The sequence below is a fragment of the Sinocyclocheilus grahami genome, unplaced genomic scaffold (genome assembly GCF_001515645.1).
Source record: "Sinocyclocheilus grahami isolate Dianchi unplaced genomic scaffold, SAMN03320097.WGS_v1.1 scaffold61.1, whole genome shotgun sequence".
Taxonomy (NCBI): domain Eukaryota; kingdom Metazoa; phylum Chordata; class Actinopteri; order Cypriniformes; family Cyprinidae; genus Sinocyclocheilus; species Sinocyclocheilus grahami.
In genome coordinates, this window is record NW_015505240.1 from 1,475,913 (window position 1) to 1,490,385 (window position 14,473).

Here is a 14,473-nt window from a genome sequence, read left to right on the forward strand (position 1 = left end):
TTTCTGAATTGTTATTTTGTTTTTTAGACTTGCATTTGCGTTTGTAATTTGTTATTTTGTTTTCAGAATTGTGATTTGCTTTGCACTTTTCGGCCACCGTATAGGCCAGTTTCAAATCGCCTATTTGACACACTGCCTTTGTCTTGTCCTCAGTCAATTTAAAGTGCTCCCACACAGCTGAGGTCTTCGGCATTTTTGTCTTCTCTTCCAGATGAACTGAATCATGACGTTCATGACGTTCACTCATGGGCGATTCATATTCAAGCGTGAATGAGAACCGTTTCACGGAGGATGCCAGGTGTTCGAGAGAAAAAAATTAAAATAATATTCGAATCTCAAAATTGAAAATCGAATGCCAACCCACCGAACGAGTATTCGAATAATCGAATATTCTGGTCCAGCCCTACTTTATAATTGTATTGGAGTCTTACACACATGCTAATTTGAGCCATGCATTAATTTGAGTGATGACCGCTATTATGGGAGTGGCTTGATGTAGCGCAGGAGATGCAGATAACATGATCCTGACCCTTAAGAAACTTTAATTAATGCTGTCACGTTACAAATCTGTTCAAATATAAAATTAAATTAATTGCTAATTATTACATTGAAATAAAAATGTAAAGCCTGTACAAATATTAGAAATCGTGAATATAAATAATTGAGAATCATGTAAAAAATTAAAATTAAAATAAAAACAGTGCACATTTCGTTTATCTATTTTAACATTTATGTAGTTTTGTTCGCTTGGCTGTTTCCTTATAAAAGTCCAAAAATTTGTCAAGTTTTTTGTCAGGTGTCTTTTTTTAATTATATGATGTCATTACGTTGCTGTCTTGCCGCCAGCCAATTGCTGCATTGCTGATCGTGGTTGCGAGCATCGATACATAGCCCCTTTTAAACCAACCCATGAACGCGCAATTATCTCAGATAACTCAATCCAGCCATACTAATCATCAACAACAGGTGCTTTCGAAGAACCGAATTAGCCAGAACCTGATTAGTGTGATTATATCATCTTGGATGTGACATTTCATCTCGGATGTAATAAGCGACGTAGGAAGAACGGGCCCCATATCCCTGTACGACTGGAAAGGGAATTGCTTGGAATGTAAACACACAGGCCGCTACTGAGAGGGCTATCCCAAATTTAAAAAATCACTCTGTCAAAAAAGGGACATGCTTCCAGGTGGCCCAGTTTAACCCTTACCACAACATTATTGAATAATGCAGTAATGCTTGGTCAGTTCAGCATTCCATTCATGTGAAAATTCATGATATGATGTGGAATACTTGACCATTTAGCTAATCGATGAACACCACCAATTGATTTTAACCCTAACAAAGGCTAGGTTTATATGTCATCAACTGTATATCTTCTAGTACAGTGCTTCTCACAATGTGGTACTTTACAATCTTGGTGTCCCTGATTTTTCAGTGTTTACTTTCTGATCTCTTTAACACATTTATGTATATGTGTAAGACTTAGAAATGACTTTAGTCTGTCCACAAAAAAGAGAGCAGTGCAACAAAGGCAGTGGACAAAACAAGAGTAGTAAAAGAATATAAATGATTTATATATGTGAAAAATAAAATATAAATGTGATTTTAAATTCTAAATACATTTTGTTTTTAAAAAATAAGATAAATGTTGTAAAATATATTTATTTTTTAAATGTTTATTAGTTTAAACATTATAGAGTCAAACTCAAAATGTATGCATGTGTTGGAAAAATATAAATGTTTTTTTTTACAAAAAAATTGAATTTCAATTTCAATTTGTTTTAAAATATGATTTTATTCTATGCTCTAAAATATATGTAATGCATTTGTAAGTTATATATTTATTATAATTTAATTTGAAAATATTATTTTTCAAAAACAGAATATTTTTGTTTGAAAAATAATATAAATATTTTAAAATATATTTTGAATGTTTTATACAAAATAGTCTAGTACAGTAATAATATTACAATAAATCACAATATAGCATAGCTTTTAATACCTTATTGCTTCAAAATAGTCCAAACAACACAGCGTCTCAAAGAAGATAGTTGTTGGCATGTTTTGTGCTTGACAAAATCTTTGATTTTCAATATGGTATTTTGTTCCAGTTTATTTGTTTTGAACAAGATATTGTTTTCCTGAACATTTAGGAATGGAACAACTCTTGTTTTTATTGAAACTATTTCCAGTGGCAAAGTGAGATTTCTTTGCTGGATTGCATATTTAGGCTCGCACACACAGAGTCTAGTCTGTTTTCCTTGTGGCCGCCTACATATCTACTGTTCAGTTCTGCGTGGTTACAGTCCAGACCACGCGCTCCTTTTCTGCCTACTCTTATTGCTGAATATTTAAAAGTGGTTTCCTATAGTTGGATCAGACGTGTATATATGGATTTATATTTCCTTAGAAATTTGTTTATTGATTAAGCTACCTTGTGGATTTTTGGTTTGACTGGTTTTGAAGTCTGAATGCTTTTTCACCTCCTATTTGATCTAGACTTGCCAAACAGGAAAACTCGCCCGTTTTCCTTCAGGGCCTCCCATCTTTCCTCACATAGTTTTGGTTTCGGGCACTGGCAGAAGTGTCAATTCCATCCATTTCCATCAGATTGTAGCCACTAATGACCAGCCGTGAATATCCAACCTGTGGGCAGTGTAAATGTAACAGGAGAACAGTGTTACATAAGACAGCTGGGCGTCATCCAAGGGTCTATATCTCTCGTTCTCCACCCCCAAACAAGCTGGGACTGTTACATATTAATGCTTTGTAAGTTTGAACTGAGATTGGCCCAGATTTGATTCATGTTTGTTAATTTTCTGTGTTGTTTTGTTGGTGTATAGACAGAGGACCCTGCAATGGAGCGGCCGTACACGTTTAAAGACTTTCTCCTGCGTCCAAGAAGGTCAGTGGTCATGCAGCTTTCACAAACACAGTAAAGGAACATTAGCGGTTATTTTTAAAGTTACAACAGGGTGATGTGTTGGTTTTGCACTTTGACCTTATTCAGAGGACTGGGCGTTTTATACAATACAGCACATTTGAGGTTTGTCAGTTCTTTCGGAATGAAATGTGAACACCTGGCTGTGAATCCCCTTAATGTTCTGTGGTTATAGTTACGGCCAAAGATTTTACACAGGAACAGTTAATGCATGTGGACTGTACTTTGCTATATTTGAATGTTATCCTTGACTCTACTTCACTATAAACTATACTTCACTATACAGTGATTCTCAACCAGAGATAGTCCCCTCTTTTTTAAAACTGTTTAGTTTATTGGAAAAATATTGGGGCTCTTAAAAGATTAAAATAATTTCAAACAATTATTCAAACAATTAAATTCCTTGTAATTAAGGGCTTAGAAAGAATACAAAATAATGTGTTAAAAAAATACTGTTTTTACTATGCTCTATGATGACTTGTGTGATGACATGCTTTTATGTCCTGTAGTCATAAGTCTCGGGTGAAAGGCTGCCTGAGGCTGAAGATGGCCTACCTGCCAAAGGACGGAGGGCATGAGGAGGAAAGCAGCGAGATGAGGGAAGAAGCTGAGGTAAAACCAACCCATTCGCAGAAACATTCTTGTATATCTATATGTCTCTCTCGCTCTTTTGAATGTCTCAACTCAAAAAAAAAAAAAGTTAATTGTTAGAATTTTACTTTCAACAGTAAAGGTTATAAGTAGGGCTGTCAAAATTAACGCATTAACGCAAATTAATTTTAATGGCACTACTTTTATTAACGTGCTATTTAATGCAGGTCATATTTTCTGTTTCAGGGTTTCCGCGGGTCCTTAAAAAGTCTTAAGAGGTCTTAAATTTAGTTGTATAATTTAAGACCATAAAAAGTCTTAAATGGTACAAGAAAGTCTTAATTATGATTTCAAGAGGTCTTAAATTTGGGGAGGGAAAGACAAGAACTGCAATATGGCTTAATCTGATGATTTAACTTCAAAAAGCAATGACTTCATTGAATAAATATGAGCGCTGAATGTTTCAAAGTCAGCTGCTGTGCTGCTTTGTTTACAGTCGGAGAAACCGCTCTATTTCTGCCATTCCGACAGCGCCATCTGTTGCCAGAGAATGAATTTGCATTTTCATCAAGCCCCTCTGCTGTTTTTGTTCAGACCAATGCAGACATCCACCCATGTGTTTATCCAGCAAACATGCAGTTGTAAATGTGAACTGATAGATCGATAAGAAGATAATGCATTATAAAAATTTATATTATAATTGATACTTTTGACTTTTAATTCAATTTCTTAAAAATTTAAAGAACTTAGTTTTTGGGAAAACCTGTATCTGAATTCTTTATACTCTGTTGAGTATGGTTTCACTAATAATAAACATACATTTGCATAAAGCATCCATATTTGTCCATGCCCATTTTGATTAGAGTATTAAAAACTTAAAAGGTATTAATTTAAGTTACATTTAAAACGGATAAAAATGTGCGATTAAGTTGCGATTAATCACGAGTTAACTCATGACAATCATGCAATTAATCGTGATTAAATATTTTAATTGATTGACAGCCCTAGTTATAAGATAAGAAAATGTTGAAAAATATGACGAGATATTAATGCACAAACAATGTTTTTTAATGTAGTACATTGATTCAGACAATCAGATTTATCTACCAAATCATCAACTCACTCATAAATGGACAAAAATGTATGAATATGACATGAAATAAATAATAAGCACAGTGGCATCTAAATTACAGAACATGTTTTGAAAGATGAAAACTATAACTGAAACTTGCCTTTTATTTTAGAAAAAAAAAATAATGTACATGGATTTGCAGTTGTCGGAACATGTACGTAGATGTGGACCAACATTATAGTAGATACAGTATACTCCAATATTATAGAACATGGCAGATAACTGAAAGATGTCTTGAAATGTTTTCTATCCAGAATGAAGAGACACTTAAATGTCTCCTTTCTTGCTTTAACTCCTTCTTTTCAGTGATTTTAGTGTCTATTCATCCTCATCCCCACAGACTACCTGGCATTTTTCGTTTAAAGTATGCCATTTGGCTTGAACCATTTGACTGTCTGGCATTTCCTTCTTTTACCTTTCATGGCTTCCTGTTCTCTGACTTTTATTCCCACTGTTCAGTTTTCAGTTTGGTTTGAATTTTTTCTTTTTTTCCTCTGCTAGGGAGAGTGCCGTGCCATAGCAGCTGCAATACTAATCATAACGTATTAAGATCGAATAGGAGAAAGAATTTAACATTTGAAAAAAACTGAGACTTTCGACTTTTGTTCTTGAAAATAACCTTGTCCCTAGATTTTTTGCAATGATCATTTTTGGTGCTAATATACTAAAATTTTGAAGACTGTCTCACTCTCACTTACTCTTCTGTCTCTCACTTTGTTCTTCTCAGGGCTGGGAGGTGACAGACTCCACGGATCCAGGTTCACAGAGACCTCAGCAGCTCCTGCCTCCACTGCCTCCTGCCTGGGAAGAGAAGGTCGATAACCTGGGACGGACATACTATGTCAACCACAACAACCGCACCACACAGTGGAAGAGGCCCAGTAGTGTGTATGTGACCTCTTTTGTCATTTATCAAAGAGCACATGTAAAAATGAGCAAAAACACTGAAAAACTCAAATCAGAATATTGATGTAACTGACATAAAAAGTTATCTTGTAGATTCGTCTGCAAATGACTAGTTAATGCGCCGTTATTTTGAATTTATCATGATTTTCTGACAACCGTACCAGACTCTGATATGTGTGGAACATGCTTTTTCTCCCTATCTTTGTTTTAGGGATGTGGTTTCAGAAACGGAAAATGATAATCACTTACGGCATATTAACCAGGAAGCCCACAGAGTTTTCCGCTCTCGACGGCATATTAGTGAAGACCTGGAAAATGAGCAGCTGGACATCAGGGAAATAGACGACGTTAGTATTTCACTCTGATCTCTGCAGCTATGACGTGAGCTAGATAGCATCATCCTTTCTGTGAAAAGCTTTTGGTTCTAAATAAAGTATCTCACTGTGGTTAAAAATGTAAAGATTATCCAATGTTTTTACATATTTAGTGTTAATAAAAGCAATGTTATGTTAGGGTCTCATGCATATCCTTCCTTTTCCAGTCATGGGAACCCATATCAGAGGAGGACCCAACTTTAATGGCGGATGGTCTAAACCATTCTCTGACCGGACCCTCCTCTCTGGCGATGCCCCTCTCCAGCACTCCAGAATTCTCAGATGAAATCAGCCTTAGATTGTCTCTCACTCCAGACGTGAATGGAGAAATCCCAGGACCCAGCTCTGCTGTGGTAAGAGAGAACAAAGTTTTAAATCTGCTGTCATCCATGTTCAAAGGGCCAGAGAGAGAATGAGAGAGAGAGGAAAGTAAATAAATAAATAAACAGCTACATTCTATGGCACAACAACAGTAGAATTTGTAAAATTATAGTGGGTTGTAAATACACATATATAAATACATACAGTGGGTATAAAAAAGAATGCCCCCCCTTTTAAATAATCACATTTTGTTGTGATTCTGGAAGTGATGTTGGTGTTATATCTTTCACTTGATTGTTATAAGTTGCACTGAGTAAATGCAGCTGGAATGAGAAGAGGCAGTGCAGTATGGCTCTATATCAGCACAGCTACTCAAGTGATATTGCTCTTTTTTTTTATTCTACATAAGGGTATTGTGTGTGAAATTCTTGAAATGGTGAGTAAAATTGTATTATTAAGAGTGTCAAAACGAATAGCTGACTCCACACACGTGCACCTCTGTACACTCACGCTGAATCACTCAGTGAGTCACTGTGGATGCAGCGCAGGGGTCCTCTGTGAGCTTCTGCAGGAAGGAGCCACTCAGTTGGAAAAATCTTTGTTCACTCTACACTTAAGACTGAATTGTTTTTAAAATTCAATGTTTTGGACTGAGTGACTTTTGTGGTATTTGCAAGTAATGAAACTGGATAATACATTGCTCATTTGTTCAGACAATGTAGTCTACATGGCTAGATGAAAAACTGTCTGGAATAGGCTCAGACTTCTGATCTGTTTCTATTTGTAATTGTGTTAAACAAAGCTGAAGTTGCTACACTCTCTTTTTGTGGCTGAAAGTATAGTCAAATTAGACGAAATGTTTAATAAAAGCAAGGGGCCTAGAGAGGTATAAACTGAAAATGTTGCTTCGGATGATGCCTATCATGACATCTGCCACAGTGTTGAATTCACAAAGCGTAGCTGATACATAAGCGCCAGAGGATTACTGTATATACACATTGATGCATATGTGTTTGAAATCGCTTGATCACTCACTCATCTATCATTCAATACTGAATGGCACATGTGAGTTTAGATGAATTCAGACGGCTTTGGACACTACTGAACTTTGTGTATGAATTTGATCGTCACTTCACATCCGAAATGAAAAAAACCAACAAAAAAACTTGAAAGCAGAGGTTGTAAAAAATAAAATAAAAATAGCATTAAATATTAAGTCATGAAATATGAAATTAAATTAAATATGAAATTAGTGTTTAATTTTTTATGATAGCTTTGCGCATTACTGAACTTTGTGTATGAATTTATTCACGTCATCCCATCTGACAAAAAAAGCAGAGTTTGTAAACGAAACATGCATATTATTCAATATTATACTATTTAAATGATTTTAAAGAAATATTAAAGGTTTTCTTTTCGGGGCATAAACTACAGATTCAGCTAAGGCAAAAAAATCTCATTTTTGTTTATCTGACCTTTTTTTTTTTTTTTTTATGACTTGGCTGAATTCAGTTCAGAGGACCACTTAGAAAATGACTACTCCGAAAGATGTTAGATATTTATGTCTTTATTTATTTATAACCATGCCTAATGCCTTTTTTATCTCTTTCTCTCACTCCAGCAGAGTCATCTTTCCTCTCGGCTGCGCTCCTCTAGTATGACTGATGGAGTCAGTGATCAAGCTCAACCTCCCACACCGACGGTACATCTGCTTTTCTCCTCCTCACCTCTCCTTCACTCTGCATGTGGTGTTTTTTTTCACTCACTCACTGACTCTCAGTATGATACAGTTTTTCACTCTTTCAGCGTCAAATCAAGAGCTATAAACTCCCTAACACATTCGAAAGTTCACCTGATTTCAGAATGTTCCTGTTGTCTCTAATGAACATCTTGGCTGCTTTTGGGAATGCCATGAATGCGACAATAGGAATCTTCGGTAACACTTTATACAATGCTTTAAAGTCAACATGAAATAAAAAATCGACCATGTTTACTTCATTAAAACACATTCCTGATTGTATTGTAAATTATTTATTAATTCTGATTCATTCCAAAAACAATTCTATGAATTTTCAAAGAGAAAAACATGTTTGTCTCTTATTTTCCCTCCCAGTCAATTCCAGATGGAAATTTTTTTTTTAAATGGGTTGCAAATAAATCTTTCATGTTGACTTTAACAAACTTTGGAGCCTTGTCACTACTGACACGTTGTGCCTTGATGCTCATATAGGTGGCACAGGTTCAAATCTGGCTTGGAGCATTATCCTGACCACGTTTTCCATATCTTACTCATAACATCCGTCCTCTTTCTACTATATCTGTTGAATAAGAATCAAAAGGTAAAAATAATAATAAAAAAAAAACACAATGCTTGCACATACACATGAATTTTTATATATATATATATCATTTATTAATATTTGACTGATCTGTTAAACATTATATCATGAAAATGACCAAATTAGTGTTATTATAAAATTATTTTTTTTTTTTTTTTACTGTAGTGCAAGTCTGTCACACAAGCAAATACTGTAAATTGTATTTCATTTAGACTTGTAATAAAGTTCATAGGTGTTACTTTTACTTTTTTCGCTCTTCACAATATTTTCCTTTCTGTTCCTCTGAAGAAAGTAAGTCATACACATTTTTTATTTAAGTGTTATATCTCTCTCAGACCCTGATTTACTTGAGAATCACTCTGGAAGCTCATTCTTCTGCTATAAGCATCTCCTGATGCCTGGGATCATTTTAAAGAGCAGTCTTAAATGTCTAAAGTCTGTCCACCTGAATAGTTTGAATATAAAGTAGTCATATTAATCTTTTAACTCCACACTTTCGTACAACATTCTTGAACTTTGAAGCTTTGAAGTAACATTTCCTTTACACTGGAAAAAAAATGCTTTTCCTCATCCGCCTGAATCCGCTTTAAATAGCCATTTCATTACACCAAATACACAAAATAATGTTCTTTTTAGCATCAGCATATGACCCCTTTAAAGCATGCTGTCTGAAAAGTATTAATTTAAAAAAAAATTTAACTGTTTAAGTCTGTCACACAAACAAATACTGTAAATTGCATTTAATTTAGACTTGGAATATAGTTCATAGGTGCTACTTTTACTTTTTTCGCTCTTCACAATATTTTCCTTTCTGTTCCTCTGAACAAAGTAAGTCATACACATTTTTTTATTTAAGTGTTATATCTCTCTCAGACCCTGATTTACTTGTGAATCACTCTGGAAGCTCATTCTTCTGCTATAAGCATCTCCTGATGCCTGGGATAATTTTAAAGAGCAGTCTTAAATGTCTAAAGTCTGTCCACCTGAATAGTTTGATTATAAAGTAGTCATATTAATCTTTTAACTCCACACTTTCGTACAACATTCTTGAACTTTGAAGCTTTGAAGTAACATTTCCTTTACACTGGAAAAAAAATGCTTTTCCTCATCTGCCTGAATCCGCTTTAAATAGTTCTCACAAAATCACCCCCTTCAGCCATCAAAAATCACCTAAAATAACAAAAACTACCCTAAAATCACTTCCCCAATCTACTCGTCGTTCTGCTTTCTGGCTGAACCTGTCCTTCCATTTGCCCTCATTTCCCCTCTCCCACTGGCCCAAAACAGGGCGATTGCCTGCCCCATCTAAAAGCAGCTGTTATTGTCCAGCAGAGCTCCCAGCCCCGACGAACAAGAGCACAAACGGTCACAGGCGTTGAGGACATCATGGTAATATCCACATGTTGTACATTTGTGCTCTCCTGTGTTCTTGGTTCTTCTCCTTCTTTCTTTTATTTATTTAGTGTTTGTGTTTACAGAGATGTGATTAAGTATATTCATTATTATTAATATAATTACATTTTTATTACTTTTGATAATTTAATTTATATTTATAAATTCATAATTTGTTTTAATTAAATGTATCAATTTTTATTAGGAGTGTTCTTTGTAGATGGCACCTCTCATTTCACTTTTTTCATTTTACAACAGTTCTTTAATGTGGTATTGATGTAAGATATTGTGAGTTAATTCATTCATTAATTTTCCCTTTATTAAGATAATTAAAAGTATTAATTATTGTTATTTGAAATTAATTTAATGTATTATTATTATTATTATTAATTGTATTATAATATATTAATATAATATAATTTAATTTATTATTATGTTATTAATTTAAATTTATAAATGTATACTTTTTTAAATAATTTAAATTAACCATTTTTTATATACACTAAAAACAGTAATTTTGTTTAGCACTATTATGATTTAAAATACTATACTATTATTATGATTTAAAAAAAAACTTCTCTATTTTAATATTTTAAAATGTAATGAATTCCTGTGATCAAAGCTGAATTTTCAGCAGTCTTCAGTTTCACATGATCCTTCTGAAATCGTCTGTTAAAATTGTATAGATAATAATAGATATTAGAATTTCGGATCTTATATAGACTATGAATATTCTATGGCAGTGTATCAAATACTTATTTGCCCCACTGTATATATTAACATTGTTTTTTTGACATTTGTACTTTGTCATTTGTACCATATTTTGCTTTGTTTGTTTTCCCCTGCAAATTAGTGACAACAATGCCAGTCTTTGCTTTCCTCATATTTTCAATGTGTTGACTTAATGTGAGGAATTTTTATTATATGTGATGACACGTGCAGTTCTGAAGAAAAAAAGATTGCTTCTAGATAAACCTCTGAGGTAATAGTTGTTTGCGCAAAGCTCAAGTTTCCTTCAGTTTGAGTGTCTTTGATTTGAATCGTGTCATTTACATAAGTGAGATTCAGTTTATCATTCATGCAATTGACAAAGCCAGTTTTTCATCACATTTGGTGCTAGACAAGTGTCAATTTGAAACCGGGTTTCACACCTGTTTTGTTTCCATTGTGACAGTGCAGTGTAATATAATCACAATATCCACACACAGTTGGTTGAACTAGGAAATTAGAATCCCATTCTATGCACACTGCCACTGGCTTCTTTTAGGTATGAACAGCTGAGGCAAATGATTGGTTGTAGCCCTTGCATTATGCATGGATCAGTTTTAATATGAAAGTCTGATTTCCCAAAAAAACTATTCAGTCAAGTGACCCATCTGCTCCAGACCTTTCAGTTCAAGTTAATTGAATTCACTTCGATGCACAGTAAAAGAAGAAAAAAAAATCCTGTTATTTCCGCTTTGTGCTGCTCAGTCATTATTTTGTTCTCTTGCAGCTGCCAGCAAACTTGTTTTTGTTTTATAAAGCGTTTTTGATAGAAAATGTCCAAACAGCCATACGTTCTTGAAAATACCTACAGATTTTTGCAATACTCAAAGGGTTCTTTGTTAAATTCATTTTTTAGTATTTCACAGTTACAGTATGACCAACAATTAATTAAATGATCATCTACTAACCAGATATCAATATACCAATTTTTTTTTGCACATTATGGCATTATGAGATCCGGTATTTTTGCTTAATGACTGTTAAAACATTTACATTACATTTAGTCATTTAGCAGACGCTTTTATCCAAAGCGACTTACAATTGGGGGATACATAAAGCGATTCTTCTTAAGAGAGGCAAACAGACACAAGAAGTGGTTGTAATACCAAGTTCTTAGACATTGTTCAAATAAGTACAAGCTTCGAAAGAGATGAGTTTTCAGCTGTCGCTTGAAAATTGTCAGGGATTCAGCATTCCGGATAGGGGTGGGAAGATCGTTCCACCAGCCAGGAGTGGTGAATGAGAATGTTCTGGAAAGTGATTTTGAGCCTCTCTGTGATGGTACCACGAGGCGTCGCTCACTAGCGGATCTCAGACTTCTATAGGGGTTTGACCAGAATATTGTCTGCAGTACAACTGCGTGTGTAAATTAAGTCAAGTTGGTTGCCAGATTTGTGCGTGCTTGTGGTGGTAAGTCGTTTGAGATCAAATGAAGCAAGGAGTGAATGGAAGTCTGTAGCATAAGGCTTGTCCAGATGAATGTTGAAGTCGCCAAAGACTAAAAGTGGACTGCCATCCTCCGGGAATGAGGACAGCAGCCCATCCAGCTCTTCTAGGAAGGTGGATAGAATTTGCCCAGGAGGGCGGTAAATTACCACAACCTGGAGTTTTACGGGAGCTGTTATAGTGATCACATGAGATTCAAATGAGTTGTAATTGCATAGGGGAGATTGGGTTGAGTATTTCCAATTGTTAGAAATGAGCAGACCAGTGCCCCCACCCCGGCCAACCTGACGGGGGGTATGAGAGAAAGAGAAATTGTTAGAGAGAGCAGCTGGGGTTGCTGAGTCTTCTGGACGAATCCAGGTCTCAGTCAAGCCCAATATGCTAAGTGTGGGGTTTAAAGAAAAAGAAGAAATGAAGTCTGCTTTGTTGACAGCTGACTGACAATTCCAGAGACCCATAGAGAAAGAAAGAGGTGCAGTAGAGGATGTAGAGATAGGATGCAGGTTAGCAACATTGCGTTGCCTTCTGCGTGTGACCGTAGAGCGTCGTCGAGAGACAACCGGAATGGTTTGGAAGCACATGATAGAGGTGGGAAAGAGAGGACAGAAAAGGAGAGTGTGTACAGGGAAGAGCAAAAATATACTTAAGTGCCTTGGCGATTTCGTTGCTCGGTGAAGTCGCAGGTCTTTACCCTCGTTGGTCTTCACACAAGGAGGCCTGAACGCTTCCGCTGATGCTTCCGCGTCAGCGCACAGACATCAGATAAATACACAGTCTAAGACACTAAAGTGAAAACAGCTGTGGCCGCCTTCTAATTAGCACAGCCAATAGTCTATAGCAGGGCAATTCCTCCAATCGAAACTACAGTTCGCACTTCAACGCAGGAAGGGAGCAATTAAATTACACGCGCTCCTTCTTAGCCGAGGGCAGTTATTATAATTACCAGAAAGTGCAATCAAAAATACAAACGCAAACAAAAATATAACGTAGAAATAGGCAGAAAACGAAATATTCCTTCTTAGCAGCAAGTAATAATTCCAACAGCAGATCTATAACCAAGTATTACGCAGGACACTCACGTGCAGCCGTCTGTCTCTTCTGTTGACTAATCGCTTGACCCCTTGAAATATTAAAATGTATATTTGCTTACTTGGTCAGGCAAGTTCCTACATAGCGGTGCTAGTTTTGTCTCTCATATCACTCCATGGTCATTTTGTCTCACAAAATGAAATGATTTCTACCATGCAATATTTAAATAGTTTAGTTAGATTTTCAATCTTAAGAATTTAAAGGCGTTTCACTGATTTTGTCTTACTTTTTGGAGAAAAAAAATGTATTTCACTTTTTTTCTTTCATTTTATTTCAATGAAATGATAGGTTTTTGTAAATTTTTAATAAAGAGAATTAAAAGTAAAGACATTTTTCCACAGCCCAATTTGCTTATATTTTTGCCATGGGTTTCGTCAATCTTTTTGTTTTTCTTCAAATAGGGGTGCACATAATGCACATAATGGGAATAGTATATACTGTCAGAATGTCAATTTTGCATTTTTCGTTTGTTTTATAAATTTTGTAAATTTATTCAAGATAAGATGAGACTTTGACGATACAAAAAAAAACACTTCTTGAGATGTACTGTGTTTGTAATCATCCCACAGACTTACAAAAGTTTAGACTTTATTTGTGATGTTGAAATCTTCTCAAAGTTGAATTGAGCAGCTGTTGTGTGTATGAAGTTTTAATATGCTCATCAACATTTACGTGTGCATGAAGGGAACAGGGCTTCTACCCCCACTTTGTACATTCGTATCAGTTGACGCCTCATAAAATTTGGGTTGGGGCAGCTGTCCTTTTGCTTATCGTGAAACGTGCCAAAGTGTCACCATTGCCAAAAAGTAGTTTAACCTCTCAAACAGCCATGACTTCATAGTTTCCTTCTGTTCTCTTGCTCTAAATCCATGTCAGATCTTAAACCTACTTCTTATTTTGATTTTATAGTATATTGTTTTGAAATATATCCGTATATACCTACTAAATTTTTTCCCATAACATGCTTTTGATTAATGTTATGACATGATTTTATTTTATTTATTATTATTATTTTTACATATTATGTTATTTATTTGTGATGCTTTAGACTTGTGTAAGTACTGTTTTTACTGTTTGTTTTGCAAATTCTTTCCAGTGGTAATCGACAACAGGCCACATATGGTGTTTGTAGAGCTCAAATTGTAATTTAATCCAGAATATTCCTTTGAAA

General features: G+C 35.0%; 1 protein-coding gene across 3 annotated transcripts in view; it reads left to right on the forward strand.

Annotated features, from left to right (window-relative positions):
- The window catches only part of LOC107584553 (E3 ubiquitin-protein ligase NEDD4-like), a 73,133-nt gene that overhangs the window by 41,219 nt on the left and 17,441 nt on the right, over nucleotides 1–14,473 (forward strand). For all 3 annotated transcript variants that reach the window (XM_016271221.1, XM_016271222.1, XM_016271220.1), the window contains 6 exons: nucleotides 2,847–2,908; nucleotides 3,454–3,556; nucleotides 5,395–5,555; nucleotides 5,785–5,920; nucleotides 6,115–6,300; nucleotides 7,890–7,970. In XM_016271221.1, the coding sequence (XP_016126707.1) occupies nucleotides 2,847–2,908; nucleotides 3,454–3,556; nucleotides 5,395–5,555; nucleotides 5,785–5,920; nucleotides 6,115–6,300; nucleotides 7,890–7,970 (729 nt within the window). The remainder of the gene's footprint in view (nucleotides 1–2,846; nucleotides 2,909–3,453; nucleotides 3,557–5,394; nucleotides 5,556–5,784; nucleotides 5,921–6,114; nucleotides 6,301–7,889; nucleotides 7,971–14,473) is intronic.